Source organism: Tachysurus vachellii, chromosome 5 (genome assembly GCF_030014155.1).
Source record: "Tachysurus vachellii isolate PV-2020 chromosome 5, HZAU_Pvac_v1, whole genome shotgun sequence".
Lineage (NCBI taxonomy): Eukaryota > Metazoa > Chordata > Actinopteri > Siluriformes > Bagridae > Tachysurus > Tachysurus vachellii.
Window position 1 is genome coordinate 10,851,534 of NC_083464.1, and position 15,987 is coordinate 10,867,520.

General features: G+C 40.1%; 1 protein-coding gene across 1 annotated transcript in view; it reads right to left on the reverse strand.

Moving 5' to 3' along the window:
* The window catches only part of acvr2ba (activin A receptor type 2Ba), a 60,965-nt gene that overhangs the window by 18,901 nt on the left and 26,077 nt on the right, over window positions 1–15,987 (reverse strand). Inside the window, exon 2 of the mRNA XM_060869175.1 lies at window positions 654–861. Coding sequence (XP_060725158.1) covers window positions 654–861 — 208 coding nt within the window. The remainder of the gene's footprint in view (window positions 1–653; window positions 862–15,987) is intronic.

Genomic DNA, 15,987 nt, shown 5'->3' on the forward strand with positions numbered 1-15,987 from the left:
TAGAATAACTGCTGTGCTTATATGAAGTAGTATGGTATATATTCATTTCCTTTAAAAATACATCTGTGAAATTCTCTGCAATTGTTTTTTAAATGGATATCATCAAAATTTAAGCCAAAAAAAAAAACATTAAAAAAAAAAAGAAAAGAAAAAATTTGAACCCTTCTGGGCACTTCACAAACACTTTACATTTAATTACATGACAAACATTTAATTACAAACACTTTACATTTACCCTTACGTGTAGCTCCGTGATTGAAATCATCCACTAAATTAATGTTCTATAAAATTATTTCAGAATAAAAAAAATGAAAATATATTAAATCAACTTCAGTTCTAGTTAAAACTACTAAAAAAAAAAAACAAAAAAAAAAAATTTAAGAAATTACATTTTAATGAATAATTTAATTTCAATTTAATTCGTGATGTCACTAATTTGCATTAAAAAAACACTAAACTAGTGTGTGTGTGTGTGTGTGGTTGTGTGTGTGTGTGGTTGTGTGATTGTGTGTGGTTGTCTACGCGTGTTTGCAAGCACTAATTTGCATTAAAAAAACCACACTAAACTAGTGTGTGTGTGGTTGTGTGTGGTTGTCTACGCGTGTTTGCACTCACGCGCACGTGTGCGTGCGTGTGTGTGTGTGATGACTGACCTGTCATAGCAGTTGAAGTCATCCAACCAGCAGCCCTTCTTCACAAGCTCGATGGTTCCAGAGTTGTTGCGCCATGAAGCGTAGCAGTGAGAGCGCTTGTCCTTCTCGCCTTCACACCGCTCCACGCCGCTCTGGTTGGTCTTCTCAATCTCCCAGTTGATGTTGTAGTACAAACACTCTCGTGTCTCCACCTCTCCATGGCTGGGTACTACACACACAAACACAGAAACAAGCACCGGTCAGTGAAAACTGCTCTCAATATCTCTGTAAAACATAGTAGTGTTCAAATTTAGCTGCTTAGTGTTGACAAGATAAATTCTTTGCCACTGCAAGATGTTCAGCTTTAACCGTATCCCATCACAGCTGATGTCACTTGGCAATAAGACAGCAACAAGACTGCTGGTTGGTTTTACTCTCAAAAATCTCATTCACAAAATCATGAAATCATTAAAAAAATGTAATCTCACATTAAACATCATATTAAACCTTACATGATCTGAGCTTGGCCATTAAAACTTGGCGAATTCAGATGAACATTTTCCATCTCTAAAATACAAATTTAATTCTTTTTTTGGACAATTTTTGACAGAAATTGCAAATTCTATTGAACTCTATCAGCAAGTTCAGATGGAGATTTTACATCTCAATTAATTGTGACATTAATTGCGACTTTCTATTAACTGCTAGACATTAGTTGTGACACGAGACACGTTTTTGTTTACGAGAACGTACACAGTCTGCCAAATTTCAAATAGAAATGAAAGTCCATTTGCATTGCATTGTATTTCCTTCTTTCTTGCATTTCTTCTAAGTGATGACTGTCATATCAAAACAGCAATTACCCCTGTTTTCTATTTCACTTCTTCTGCGTCATGTACAAAGCCGGTCGTTATTCAAGCGGACTTGCTAAATCCTTTCGCATTTGCATTTCTGATGTCATGCACAGAAACCTGTCAGTCAGCAGTGGGGTATAGTATAGTATTAGTATGAGGTGTGCTTGTATTACATCAGTCACCCTCGACTGCATTTTTAGAGCACATTGTGGTCAGTGACCACAAAGGAAAATATTCTCAACACCCCCTCCTGTTTCAGATGACATCTGTTCAACACGTTTTCCCTCTTGGCTGTCGACTATGACTGACGTCACTTACGAAACAAATGCTCCCTATAGTATCCTCGCACCCCCAACACCGACTGACGGGTTGTGGTGGAAACGGTAATACATTTTTTCCCCCACAGTATTAGCACAATACAGCCACATGGCTAAATTCTTTTTCCTTTCACACCTTTAAAAACAAAGAAAAAAAACCACAGATACTACACACCCTTCCCACACGCAACTAGACCTGGACAAGAACTTTTTAATTCTAACCAGGTGCAGTGTTGCTCATGCAAAGCCATAATTTTGACTGTTTTTCTGTGGTTAAGGTAAAAAGGGAGTATGAGGGAGGCAGAATACCAATACTGATCGTCACTTTGGTGGCACTGATGTCACCTCTTTAAAAAAAACAAACAAAAAAAAAATACAGACCCGTTTGTGCTCCGATTTAAACTGGCTAGACGGAAATGTCTGGAAAATAATGGTCTCAACCGTGAGCGTCCCTGTTCTTTCAAGAGCCAATAGGTAAACTCGCTCTGAAAATAAGTCGAGAGGGGTTTTAACCAAGTGCCTAATTGTGCATGCAGACCTGGTGTAACCTTTTATACAGTACAAGACAGAATAAATAAAGAGCTGTGTGTGAAGATGCTGAATGAAGAGAAGTAGGCTGCTGGTGTAGTATGTATGAGCTTTAAGCTGTGGCTCTAGAGACAATCAGGCTAGATTTCCACTGCACGCTAAGGCAGGTGAGAGGCTCGTGTGACTCTAATCCCACATTTACAACGGCTAGAATTAAAATTAAAATTCTGTGTGCACGAGTCATTGACTAGTCAAATAGATGAACCCTTCCTCCACTACAAAACTGGCCTTCATTTAGTTGCTGCACAGTTCCAGAGAAATCCATGGGATGTGGTAGACTAGTGGTTAAGGTGTTGGACTACTGATTGAAAGGTTGACCACTGCTGGGCCCCTGAGCAAGGCCCTTAACCCTCAATTGCTCAGCTGTATAAATGAGATAAATGTAAGTCGCTCTGGAGAAGGGTGTTTGCCAAATGCCATAAACCGAAGGCCAAAACATTTTAATAATACCACGAAACTTTCGTAGTGGAAACTTTTGTTGAAATTTCAGTAAGTTTATCCATAATGTACAGTTTAGGACATCTGTAATGGACGTATCTGTGCACACAATATGTGCTGCTATGACAGTCATCCGCTTTAAAATATTCACAAATCGCACAAAAATTGACATTGACCTCAGTTTGATCAGAGCAGAAATTACATAAGTATGAGAATTGACTGTTTTTTCCACATCTCAGAGAAAACATAGCTTTCAAGCACCCTATTTGGCTCCCCCTTAAAAAAAAAAACTCACACATTCCCTGAATCATTAAAGGTGAAATTTCAGAGATGAACCAGCGCTCCGGTGTCCGGACGTCTGCACAGGTTTCATCAAATCCTTTTAGAGGTGTGATAGTGGAACTGCGATAACCTCAAACCATCACTCAAGGCCAGACTCTCTTGAGGAGGCCAGCCTATATGAGGACAGCATGCTCTGGCAGTAATGAAAGGAACGATCCAGGTTAGCACACACTATCTAGAAGGACAGAAGAAGGTTGGATTATCTTCATGAACAAGGTTGGCTTTATTAGAAAGCCAAGACGTTTGGGAGATCGATGCGAGTGCTCGAGGTGGTTTCTTCTAGAAAGGATTTGTTTCTCTTTCTTTCTCTCTTTCTCGCTCGCTCTCTCTCCCTCTCCTTCTCTCTCTCACTTTCTCCTTCTCTCCTTCTCTCTCTCTCTTTCTCCTTTTCTCTCTCTCTCCTTTTCTCTCTCTCTCTCTCTCTCTCTCTCTCTCTCCTTTTCTCTCTCTCCCTCCCTCCCTCTTATTCTCTCTAGCAAGAGCAAAAACAAATATTAAAGATGCCCACCTGTTCTTTGGTCTTTTGAGAGAAGCTTCCAGAGGGAAAACAACACAACGTGAGAGCTGAACTGAGAGCATGTTAAATATCCATGAGCACACCTATCAGCCAACAAAAAGCCTGGAAATGGCTTGGAGTCTTTTCAGATTTATATATGTATATTCAGAAAGTAGTCCTCGTGTTGTGAAGTAGATCATTAAATGTGTGAAAATGTCATTGCCAAGTGACATATGTAAATAAGACTTTCTTCACAGCTAAGAAAACCACTTCTATATATCACTATAATGGGTTAAGATCAGAATTTCACCTCTGACAGTATAAAATAATGATTGAGAGTGCATGATTATAAAGCGTGAAACTGTTGGCTGACACTGTGCTTCAGGCAAGACTAGCGTATGATCCGCTGAGCCAAGCTGAGAACACCACAAGCGAGATCCTTGTGCGAGGTCAGGGGGTCAGGGTGAGGAGATAACACCTCGAATGCATGTCGAGGGCCAGAGGAATCGTTGTTTCATACTCATCTCAGACCAAGAGGAGATTGCAGAGCTTCGCAGAAATTGTAATGTGTGAACTAGTAATCGCTCCTATTTATTTATTTTTACTAATTTGTTTAAATTACAGGCAAAATCAATCACTTATGGGTTTCTATAGATAGAAGAGATGCCAGCTGAAGAGTTTCTCCTGAGCAAGAACCTTACAGTCTACAAAGCTTTTCTAGAGTCTGATCAGAGATTGATTCAGAGGTAGGCTTGATTCAGAGATTTCGTTATCCAGTTCACTATGAAAAAAAAAAAAGATGAAAAACACATTGTGTATTTGGCAAACAGCCCACCAGCGGAATCTATTCCCAAATGGTCCTGACTGAGGCTTTTATCGTTTAAAGCGATCGCTCAAGGCTGATCCTGGCCAAGCATGAAAACGGTGCACTCGGCTCTCGGATCAGCAGTGCGATCTTTGAGGGGGGAAAAAACGAGTGAGAGCTGTTCGGGCTCTGCCTGGCCGAGCCTGTGTGTGTGTGTGTGTGTGTGTGTGTGTGTGTGTGTGTACTGTACATCACGGCTTTGGCAGCGCCAGCGACGGCAGATGTTCTCGCCAATCTGTGCGTTGCGGTTGCTAGGCGACAACGAATGTAGGAGTAGCACCGTCGCCCCATCCCCCTAGACAAAGCCCTTTTTAGTGCAATCACACGCACACACAGACACACAGAGCAGAGCTTTAAATGAGGCTGGGCAATGCCAGTGCACTGTTTGAGTTGCTGCACATACTAAAAACCCTGCTGCCTCTGCAACTGAGCCTCTTCTGCATTCAGGAACTGAATTTACGAGCCTCCATGGGGACGTCTAGGCTAATGGCAAAAGCAGATGTCAATGGACACAAAAGGAAGCATGTCCTAAAAGCATTACATGAGAATCCGGAGCCTTTGAGGTAAACATTATGACCAATGCTCGGCCTGCACATTACATGGGCAATATCATTTTACTGGGACCATCCGTTCTTTTCGAGCCGATGCCATTAGGCAGAGGATTGTCTCCTACAGCATGTTTCAGCTCTGTAACACAACCTCCATTTCTAGAATTCATCTCAAAGCTAAAGCGGTTAATGTGTTGATTATGACTTCAAAACTGTTTTTTTTTTAAATATGCATTAAACACCAAATGGTGCAGCTGAAAGAGCCTGAACATGTTATTAGTTTATTATACCCGGTATATTCGCTACTCTAGCCTGTCGGCACTCTCGTTCCTTTAATGGATCACAACACCGTAACTGCACATATGCCATCAAGTTTGTGTCTGCTTGTAGTGAAATAAAAAGGTCAGACTTTAAGGACATAGCTGCATGATAATGGCAGGGAAAAAACACCAACAGCGAATGAATGCAGCATGCAGAACAGCTCGGTGTGTGCAGGATCATCGGAGGACAGGAACAGCAGCTCGGATTTGGAAGCCGGCCAGCATCTCTGTGTGCTCATCAGCATTCAGTCATCCACACATTTGTTTAGAGTATGACTGGTTCAGTACCTGTTACCACTACATTAGGAGCAGGATGGAGATACTGAGTTAGAAATAAAGTGGAAAGTGTGAACATTACACTTGAACCATGACTGAGAATCTCAGATGGATTCCACGCATCAAGCTGCCAATATCTGGTCAGGAAAACCTGCTTCAACGTTCACACGACAGCAGCTCACTACAAAGCAGTTAACAAAACAAATAAAGCTTTCTTAAGGGTTACTTTACATAAAAAAAACATTTCTCATATAAATGCATAGTGTCAGTATCTTTGACATACAGCTTTTTATGGGATTATAGCTATAGATCTGCACAATTTCTGCTAGATTTCCCAGACCACCATAAAATGTCCTTGAATAATATAACTGATATTTTAATAGCACAGACATAACAATTAACCTGCTCATTCCCACCAAAAACTCAGTCATGAAGATTCACCATCATTAGTCAAGCACTGACAGGAATAGTCTCACCTTGTTAAAAAAAAAATAAAAAGCTAAAAAAAATAAATAAATCCAATCGGTTTTTATTTGAACTGCTGAAAAAAAAAATTTGCATGTTTTTCCTGAGCACAGTGTCAGGTTCTACATTTTTCTGCCAATTTTTGCCTCAACATAAACTACACAAACAGGGGGGGGGATTGTGTGAAACAATGGTGAAGGAACTTAGTATATATGCCGTATAGGCATGTGGAAATGATTTTTTTTTCCTCCAAAGAGATATTCTATAAAAGGTCACTGAATGTAAATTTTATCCAGAAGAAGCCTGAACAAAGCTGAGCATCACTACAAACATCATCTTGTGCACCAGTGGATTAGAAATGGATTGGAAAAGCTGGATTACTGTTTGGTCCGATTTGTTCGATCAGATTTTCAATCGAGCGCTTTGTTGACTTGTGGTGTTGACTAACGATACTGATCTTGAGGAGAATGTACAACATATACAACATAGGCAGTGTATTGTCACAAATACGGCTGATATCATGCTTTGTTTTCTGTAAATAACACAAACATGGGTCCGGTGCGTCCTGAGGTAAAATACATTACTGCAGCAAGCTATGCTAGGAAACATTCTTCCTTTTCAGCGACGAGATAACTCCAAGCTAAATAAAAGTTCAAGTGGATCTTCACTATTATGATGCATACCATACAAGCATGGAAGGTATTTAGCACTTTAGAGCAAAAGACGGCATACACAGCAATACTGTAGGCTATATAAGTTCCAATTTGCTAATACTTTGCAGTGAGGTACAAAGCAAGGCGACAGATATCCTCTCAACTGTAATCCATTTTACCACCATAACAGCTGAATGTACCAGTCACACACTGAAAGGCTGGTTTTGATGCAAGGTGGCAATTTGTAAAAAACACAGAAAACACCATCTTAATCTGAAATCTCAAACAATATATCTTCTCAAACACAGACTTCAAGTCAACATGGCTACACACACTGCATACAGTGCAAAGCTCTCTACTTTCTACCAGTACTAGCTTTAGAGATTCAGTTCTTGGTTAAATCTCTAACACTAATCACACTAACCACTGTTTTGAGAAAGTCATCATTACCCATTGATTAAAGTTATCACTTACATTAGCCAGCTAGCATGTGCTAATGTTACTTGCTATCGTCTCCTGTCTAACTAGTTGCTCAAGTTATTTCATATTATTCCATAATATTTCATTATTTCTTATTGTCTGCTGACTAGCTTGCCACTAAAGCTACATCATACTGTCTGCTTGCTAGCTTGCTATTAAAGCTATTTTATGTTTGCTGATAGCTAGCTTGCTGCTAAAGGTATTTCATATTGTCTAGCTTGCTGATAAAGCTGTTTTATATTGTATGCTGGTTAATTAATTCATTCATTCATTCATTCATTCATTTTCTACCGCTTATCCGAGCTATTCTCTGTTGTTAGCTGTTCTGTAAAGCTGCTTTGAGACAATGTCCATTGTAAAAAGCGCTATACAAATGAACTTGAATTGAATTTAATATTCTTGGGTCACGGGGGTCCTGTGCCTATCTCAGGCGTCATCGGGCATCAAGGCAAGATAAACCCTGGACGGAGTGCCAACCCATCGAAGGGCACACACACTCTCATTCTGGTTAACTAATTGCTAAAGCTATTCATACTGTCTGCTTGCCGCTAAACCTATTTTATATTGTCTAGCTTACTTCTAAAGCTATTCTGTATTGTCTAACTTGCGTCTAAAGCTATTTCATATTGTCTAGCATGCTGCTAAAGCTATTTCATATTGTCTGCTGGCTAGCTGGTTGCTAAAGCTATTTTATGTTTGCTGCTAGCTAGCTGGGTGCTAACGCTGCACCAATATTATCCGCTGTTGTTGCTGTGCTGCGATTTCTATCCAAGATGTTGCACGATTGTTTAAACTTCACTGTTGTACAGCAGAAGCAGTAGACACTCAGGCCTGTAAATGTAAAAGTGCAGTAAAAGTAGTCCGTTTATGACATTATGTGCTTTCACAGTGTATACAACAGACAGTGTTCTAAGGTTTCAACGTACCGCTTCCAAAGCACAAACACTAGTATGTGTACAATATAACAATATAATATCTTTCTGCCAGTACTTAAATTCAGTACTTAAACTTCAAGAAACCATCAATATATTACATACCATACAACCATTTGTATTTTTTTATAAGGAATGTTGTTAAAATCCAGCTTAGGCTATGATCCTTTTAAGTAAAAAGCCACTTTAAAAATCTTTAACAGAAATTTGAAGAAAAGAAATAAATTCAGTCTGTATGAAGATATAAAGGAAATTGCACCATCATGCTGTGTGACTAAAGTGTACTTCATTTCCCTTTATACATACTTTTCATCAGAAAACTTAAGACCACCTACTGCACACATACCAACACCAGCACGTGAAAACAGCAGCCTTGAACTGCTGGATCAGACGTCTGTGTTCGATGGCACTCAGTAAACAAACCACTTTAACCACAGAAATCCCTCAGTCAAGAAATATAAATAAATACATTCACCATGAACACGGGTTGGTTTGATAAAGCACAACATGACGTGTTCTTATTTTTATTACAAATATTAACTAAACAGTCACAATTACATACAAGGACATGAGAAGGTAATTAGCACGTGTTCTACTGGAATTACAGCATACATGTGGTGTGTGCTATGATGGCACACCAGCACTGGAGTCAAAGATGATTTTTTATAACAAAGATGGTGTATTAATTACAATAATTCATCCATCACTGCATGGACAAATGACTGAAATCAGAAGCTGCTGATTATGTTTCTATAACCTGACAATTGTTACAACTAACAGCAATGATGAATTATACGAAATGTGCTTCTTTTAATTGCGTTATCTTTATTATAATAAAGAAAGTAATAGTATTATTGTGACCTTTTTTTGCAATGATCGTACTTTGCATCTATGGAAGAAATCGTGTCTACAGTTCAGTTAGTTTTCCTGACTCTGAGGTTAGTTCCTGTTAAGTTACTTTCCCCTCTGAAAGTATTTAAAAACAAGGCTTTTTTTTGTTTTGTTGGACAAGTTAACAACAATTCAGCTTTTATTTTCTACAAATCTTTGCATTTTTAAAGCAACTTGATGCAATTAGTGGCAAACCACCCAATTTGGAGGTGAGGAAAAGTATAAGAACAGCTTGTAGTAAATAAATAAATAGTACTTAATACCTGGTTGCATCATTCTTGCGGCAACCCAGTGACATCACCAAACTGTTTTTATTTTAATACGTTTTACCAGGCTTGGTTTGTTTTGTGGTATTTCTCTTGTCTCTAAATCAGGAGCTGAAATGCTGCTCAATTGTGTTAAGGTCTGGTGATTGACCTGGTCAGTCTAAAACCTTCCACTTCTTCCCCCTATATAAAATGCTGTGTTGTGCTGGCAGTGTATTTTATGTCATTGTCTTGCTGCATGATGATAAAGTTCAGCCCGGTTAATTCTAACGCATTTCTCTGGTCAGACAAAATGTTACTGTAGACTTCTGAATTCATTCAGCTGCTACCAACATGGGCTTCATCATCTATAAATCTGAATGAGCCTGTTCCAGAAGCAGCCACACAACCAAACTCCTGTCGTTCCAATACTTTTGGAGGGGAATAGGTGTATAGTTGTTCCGTTACCAGGCTATCGTTCACTCCCTTTTCCTTGATGTTTTTCAGAAAGTGGAAAACATTTCTGTCCTGAAGACCTGGGTTTTACTGCCATTCCATAAAATGCACAATGTGTTGTTTAATGGTAAATTAAAAATCACAAATCATTGGTAAATCGCTGTGGTATAAGAGCAATCCTTCCTCTGAAATACATACTATACAAAACTATTCAAAAGACTGTAGTAACGACTCCGCTTACACTACATTTATGCAGACACAAAAAGGTACAGAAGAAAGACCTGCAGCTAAAAAATACACTTCCATCAACCAAAAAAGGCTTCAATCCTCATATATCATTCCTGAGATCAAAGAAATCTTGCACTCCCACACACTGTGTGTGTGTTCATGCTTGCGAGTACGTGTATGAGAGCGAGATCTGGATCTCATTTTGTACAGCCCCAAAAGACCAACCCTTCAACTACTGTATGAGCATGCAGACCTCGAAAAAACACTGACACGAAACCTCAGACAGCACTCTGACATTCCTGACGAGACTTTGCGCTGTAATTGGAAACAGAGGCTGAAAACCGCAAAACAAAAGAACTGGCATTCCATCAAAACCAGACAAATTGATGCTTTCAGCCAAGTTTCCTCACAGCGTGTTTGTTCGTATACAAAAGAGGAATCCGATCTGTGTGTGGGTGTGTGTCTGTGCATCTATGTGTGCATTAAGCCATGTGTAATGGCCACAAAGTGACCAAAAGTCCTCACAAATGAAAAGAGACGGTCACACGTCCTCAAGTGCAGCTGTAGGAGTGTATATTCTGGTGGGAATTGAAATATCCCCACAAGAATGTTAGCGAGAGTATTTTACATTGTCGGGGCATTTAATTGACCGCCCTTTTCATCCTATAGCAATTATTTAAATACTTATAGAAAACAGGGGTTTCATGTTGCAATTTCAGGTTAATGCAATCATTAATTAGCTGCATTAATAACAATATCAGAAAGATTATAGTGTGTTTTTTTTGTATGGATTTGACAGTGTTGACCTTGGGGAAACATCTGGCTCCCTTTTTTTTTAATACAAAACTGCAGATGCAGAGGAAGAAAGTAAGTGTGTGAGTGTGAGAGTGACAGAATGAGTGAGACAGAGTGAGTGTGTGTGTGTGTCTGAGAGTGAGTGTGTGAGAGTGAGTGAGACAGAATGTGAGACACAATGTGTGTGAGAGAGAGAATGAATGTGTCAGTGAGAGTGTGTTTGACAGTGAGTGTGAGTGACAGTGAGTGTGTGACAGTGTCTGTCTGTCTGTGTGTGTGGGCAGGGTGTCTGTCTGTCCGTCTGTGTGTGTGGGCAGAGTGTCTTTCTGTCCGTCTGTGTGTGTGGGCAAGGTGTCTGTCTGTGTGAGTGTGTGGGGAGAGTGTGTGGCAGTGTGTGTCTGTCTATGTGGCAGAGTGTCTGTGTGTGTGGCAGAGTGTCTGTGTGTCTGTGTCTGTCTGTTTTGGGGGCAGTAATTAAAGCGCTGGGTTGCTGGTTAGAAGGTTGGGGTCCAAGCTCTGTATCATTCCACTGTGCTGTAATGTGGCTTCTATGCCTCACTATGTTAAATCCAATCAATTAAGGCAGTCATTTCCATCACTTTAATCATGACCTGATCAGAGAAAGCCCGACTGTCATCTCCATTGTGTATTTTATTAACCAGTACATCATGTGCTATATAGCAAGCTTAAAACTGTGTGAGGTTCTATATTACTAAACACACACTTAACACACACCTTTAATTTCTACAACATCTTTTGGACTTTCCAAACCCTCCCTTTTACTTTAGCAGGGGTGACTAGAAGAAGTTCCTCTGGAGAACGCTGGCAGCATCTTTCTTTTAAGATTAGTGTTCAGACCACAGGAAAAGCCTGTGGTTTACCGATATGTTGTGACTCAACGCTGGGTGAACACGCTTGCAGGAGATATTGACCACAGTTGTTATTTCCCACTCACAGCACATACACACAGGCTAAGGGGAAAAAACACAGATTTAATGCTACTACTGTTATTTTAGCGAGTACTGTATGGACATGGCTACAAGGCTACTTATTGTTCTCCAGGAGGTGTTGAGTACAGTGAATCTTCAACGTGATATATTCTTCTTGTGATTTGTTTTGTTTTTTTCTAGAACACGTATGTATACAAACATTAAAACAAATAAACCCGATGCACCAATTAAAATCCTGCACCTTAGTAATTATCACATAATTATCGCAGTCATATCACTTACTGAATGTTGTTCAGATGTCTCAGCTTCCAGTCATTTTAAAGGATTAAAGGGTCCCTCCAGACATGATGCCACCATTGCCAACACTAGTGTAGTAATGGTTTTGAACTAGGAAGTGAAATTTTACAAGGCGAACAAACGATACACAGAGTGAAACATCCCAGTGTGCTTATATTAAATATACAAACTCTTGGAACAATGCTTGACTAATCTAATTAGTGGACCGAAACAAACTTGTATAAGTAGTTTTGCGTGTTTGTAGGGTTTTGCTACACTATAAATAACAAACTAGTGAGGTGTGAAAGTCCAACACTACAAAGGGCAAATGGGTTATTTGTCTTAAAGCATATCTGCTAACAATTTTTTTTGTAGAATAGAAAAAAAGGCTTTATTTTGTCACATATTCAATATAAGCACAGTAAAATTCTTCCTTTGCATATCCCAAGTTTGTTTTGGAGGTTGGGGGTCAGAGCACAGGGCCAGCCATGATACAACACCCCTGGTTACTAATTAGATGCAACAACCCAGAGCTGTAACTGCTTGAGCCACCTCTGCCCCTTGCTTTCATTCAGTTTTTCTTCATTGTTCATTAGTTACTGCACAAGTCAAGGTGATCCAAGGTGGTCCAGGGGCAGGATCCCGTGCTCTCATCGCCACAGCCCGAGTTCAATTCCTCGGCAGGAAACCAATCCAGCCTGTGAGAGCTTAACTCTGAGTCACAATAGAGCTCTCACTATGATTAAATAATACCACTGTGCAAATTGTCAGTACTGCTACTGTACCGTCAAATTATCAGAAGCCTGCATTACTACTTCATGAGATCCACCGCAGCTCTGGCCGGGTAAAGCGTTTGCTAAAACTGACTGAGTGAAGGCATGCTCGCAAAACATTAACCAAGTGTGCGTAAAAGCCACCTTCTGTGCCTTAAAGACATACAGAGTGAGAAAAAAGGTGTGAAGGAAACAAAATGAACTGCCATTAAAGGTTTCTATTGGTGACCTCCCTCACCGGTGATTACGTCAGGAAAGCCTGCAGACGGTGATGCAGACGGTGTTTGCTGCAGATGGGACCTCGATAAGGGCTAGAAAATGTTTGAGCAGCTTTTTGAAAGATTAAAATTGACTTTAGCTGAACATTTCTACCTTTAAATGGGTGAAATAGCTGATCTCTGACTGGGATCATCAGCTGGAATACTCTCTCTTCGTTTGCACTCGTACGGTTTTCATTTCAGGGCCAAAGGAAAGCAAGTAATTAAATGTGCACACCAGTTTCAAGATTGCTTGCAACACCACAGCATTTAATCCCATAACAACGTCCACATGTTATAAAGGACAGGCTTAAATGAACTTCACTCCAAATCTGTGGCCTTGAGCCAGCTGTGAAGCAGCAGGGGGGAAACACTGTGAGTTAGGGTTCACATCTATAACACCAGGCTCTGCAAGCGAGCTAAAAACAAACGAAGACGAAGCTTTTTGGAGATCTAGAAATGAGAAATTATTTGTTTAACGGGGAAAACGCAATGAATAAATCCGAGCGCAGATAATACCGGCGAGTTCATTTCATGCAATTAAAATGGCTGTCTACACGCGTGCTGCGGATTTGACAATATTTCTTAACATAATCTTTAACCACTGGATTTAACTGATTTAAAGGTTTTTAATCCTCATATCCGTGTATTTTTGTGTAAGAAAGAAAGAGCAGGAAATGTTAAAAGAAAAAAAAGAAATAAATAAATCTGTGTTGAGGTTTAACAGGCTTTAGATTGCTGTAATTGATGCGTAGCTGAGAAGGTTGCGTCAACAAAAAATGTAATACATAAAAGCTTTAAAAGGCATCTTTCAATCTATCCGTTTTTAACTATGTAGTTAGGACACAAAAAGAGCATCGAGAGTAAAATAGGCTTTAAAAGACAATTAAGGAGAGAAAAGCCTGCCATCAAATGTTTGGGCGGCAATAAGGTTGTACACAGACCTACTGCTACAGGTCTATCATGAAAGAGTTGTCTAACGGTTCAACTCTCGCTCAATCGCCTCGGGTCTTTTTGTCGTTCAAGGCTGAGTGCCAAAGTGAACAGTTTTGCAGTGAAAGCTGCATTTCAGTACAGGAGGAATCCATGACATGATAAAAGACAAATGTTCTCATCCTTGAACTCGCGGAATTCAATCGATGTAATAACGGTGTGATATATGTCGTGGGACATAATGGTGTGATATAATGACATGGGACATAAACGTACTCTACGGCAGACATCCGCAGACATTCGTTACTGAGCCAGATTTAAATCGTGCACAAAATGTTGCTGATGGTTTTATGGTTGGTCATGAACTGGACACTACACATGTCTATTCCCGGTCTAGGTTAGAGTTGATGGCTTTTATACGATTTCATTACTCACATTTTCCAAGTTGGACAATTTGAAGGATGTGTTAAAAAATTTCCACTCTGTTCCAAAACAGTCAGCAAGGCATCTTTAAACGCTTTAAAGGATCAGCATACAATAAAGTATAATTAGTCGCTCAATCAAATGAACTACAGTGAAACAAAGAGCAGTAGTGACAGTGGTTTCTTGATAGACAGACAGACAGACACAAAAAAAGAAAAAACGAACAAAACCCCAGGACAGTTGGAGTGGGCAGGGCTGTGAGGAAGAGAGGAGGAGTTGGGGGATGTGGTAGCTCAGTGGTTAAGGTGTTGGGCTACTGATCGGAAGGTCATGGGTTCGAACCCCAGGTCCACCAGGGCCCCTGAGCAAGGCCCTTAACCCTCAGTTGCTCAGTTGTAAGTCACTCTGGATAAGGGTGTCTGCTAAATGCCGTAAATGTAAATGTAATTGTATATTTGTGGGATGTGGTAGCTCAGTGGTTAAGGTGTTCGACTACTGATTGGTTCGAATACCAGGTCCACCAAGTTGTCACTGCAGGGCCCCTGAGCAAGGCCCTTAACCCTCAATTGCTCAGGTGTATAAACTGAAATAAAAATGTAAGTCACTCTGGATAAGAGTGTCTGCTAAATGCTGTAAATGTAAATGTACTGTAAATGAGTTAAGGGAGAGAAGAGGAGGGGCTTGTGATGGTTTATTTATTCAACATGCCTTACCAATGTATATGAAAAGTATTACTTCAACCAGACTTCATTCTAAATGCCTTAATCTGCTCAGAAGAATTAAAGAGAAGTGAGTAATAAACAGTAACAGTCATTCAAACATGGCTAGTGTTACGGGGTGGAACGTTTTACTGCTCTTCCAGCTTTCGCTTAGTTTCACCTGAGCAGCATTTAGGCAATTAATCTTTTTTTTTCCTGGAAGATTAAAACCTTCGAGACGTTACTGAGTCGTCTGTGACTTGCATAAGAGCGACGTTGTTTCTACCGTTTCATGCTAACAATGGGATTTTCACCACAATACATTTTGAGAGTTCAGTTCCCACCTGTCAGCTGTAAAAGAAGCTTCACCATGGATTAATAGATGTAGTGCTAAATTGTCCTTACTAACATCCAGTCAGATGGAATGCTTGTTTATTTATTTATTTTCCCAGTTTCAGGAACCGAGCAGCTCCCCATGATGATAATGACATCCACATCAGGCACATAATGTACACTCATGTCTTTATCCTTTACGTTTCAAGGACATAACTAATCATTTTTGTTCTTCTCAACCCCTCCTTCTCTCTCTCTCTCTCTCTCTCTCTCTCTCTCGCTCATACGCATTTTATACGCCTCTTTCCCACTCCTCCTCTTTATCTCTCCCTTCATCTCAATCTCTATCCTCCCCTTTCTCTCTTTCGCTCTCTCTCTCTCTCTCTCACACACACACTCCTCCTCTTTTTTCTCTCTCCCTCCATCTCAATCTCCATCTACCACCGCTCTCTCTCCATCTACCACCGCTCTCTCTCCATCTACCACCGCTCTCTCTCCATCTGCCACCGCTCTCTCTCCATCT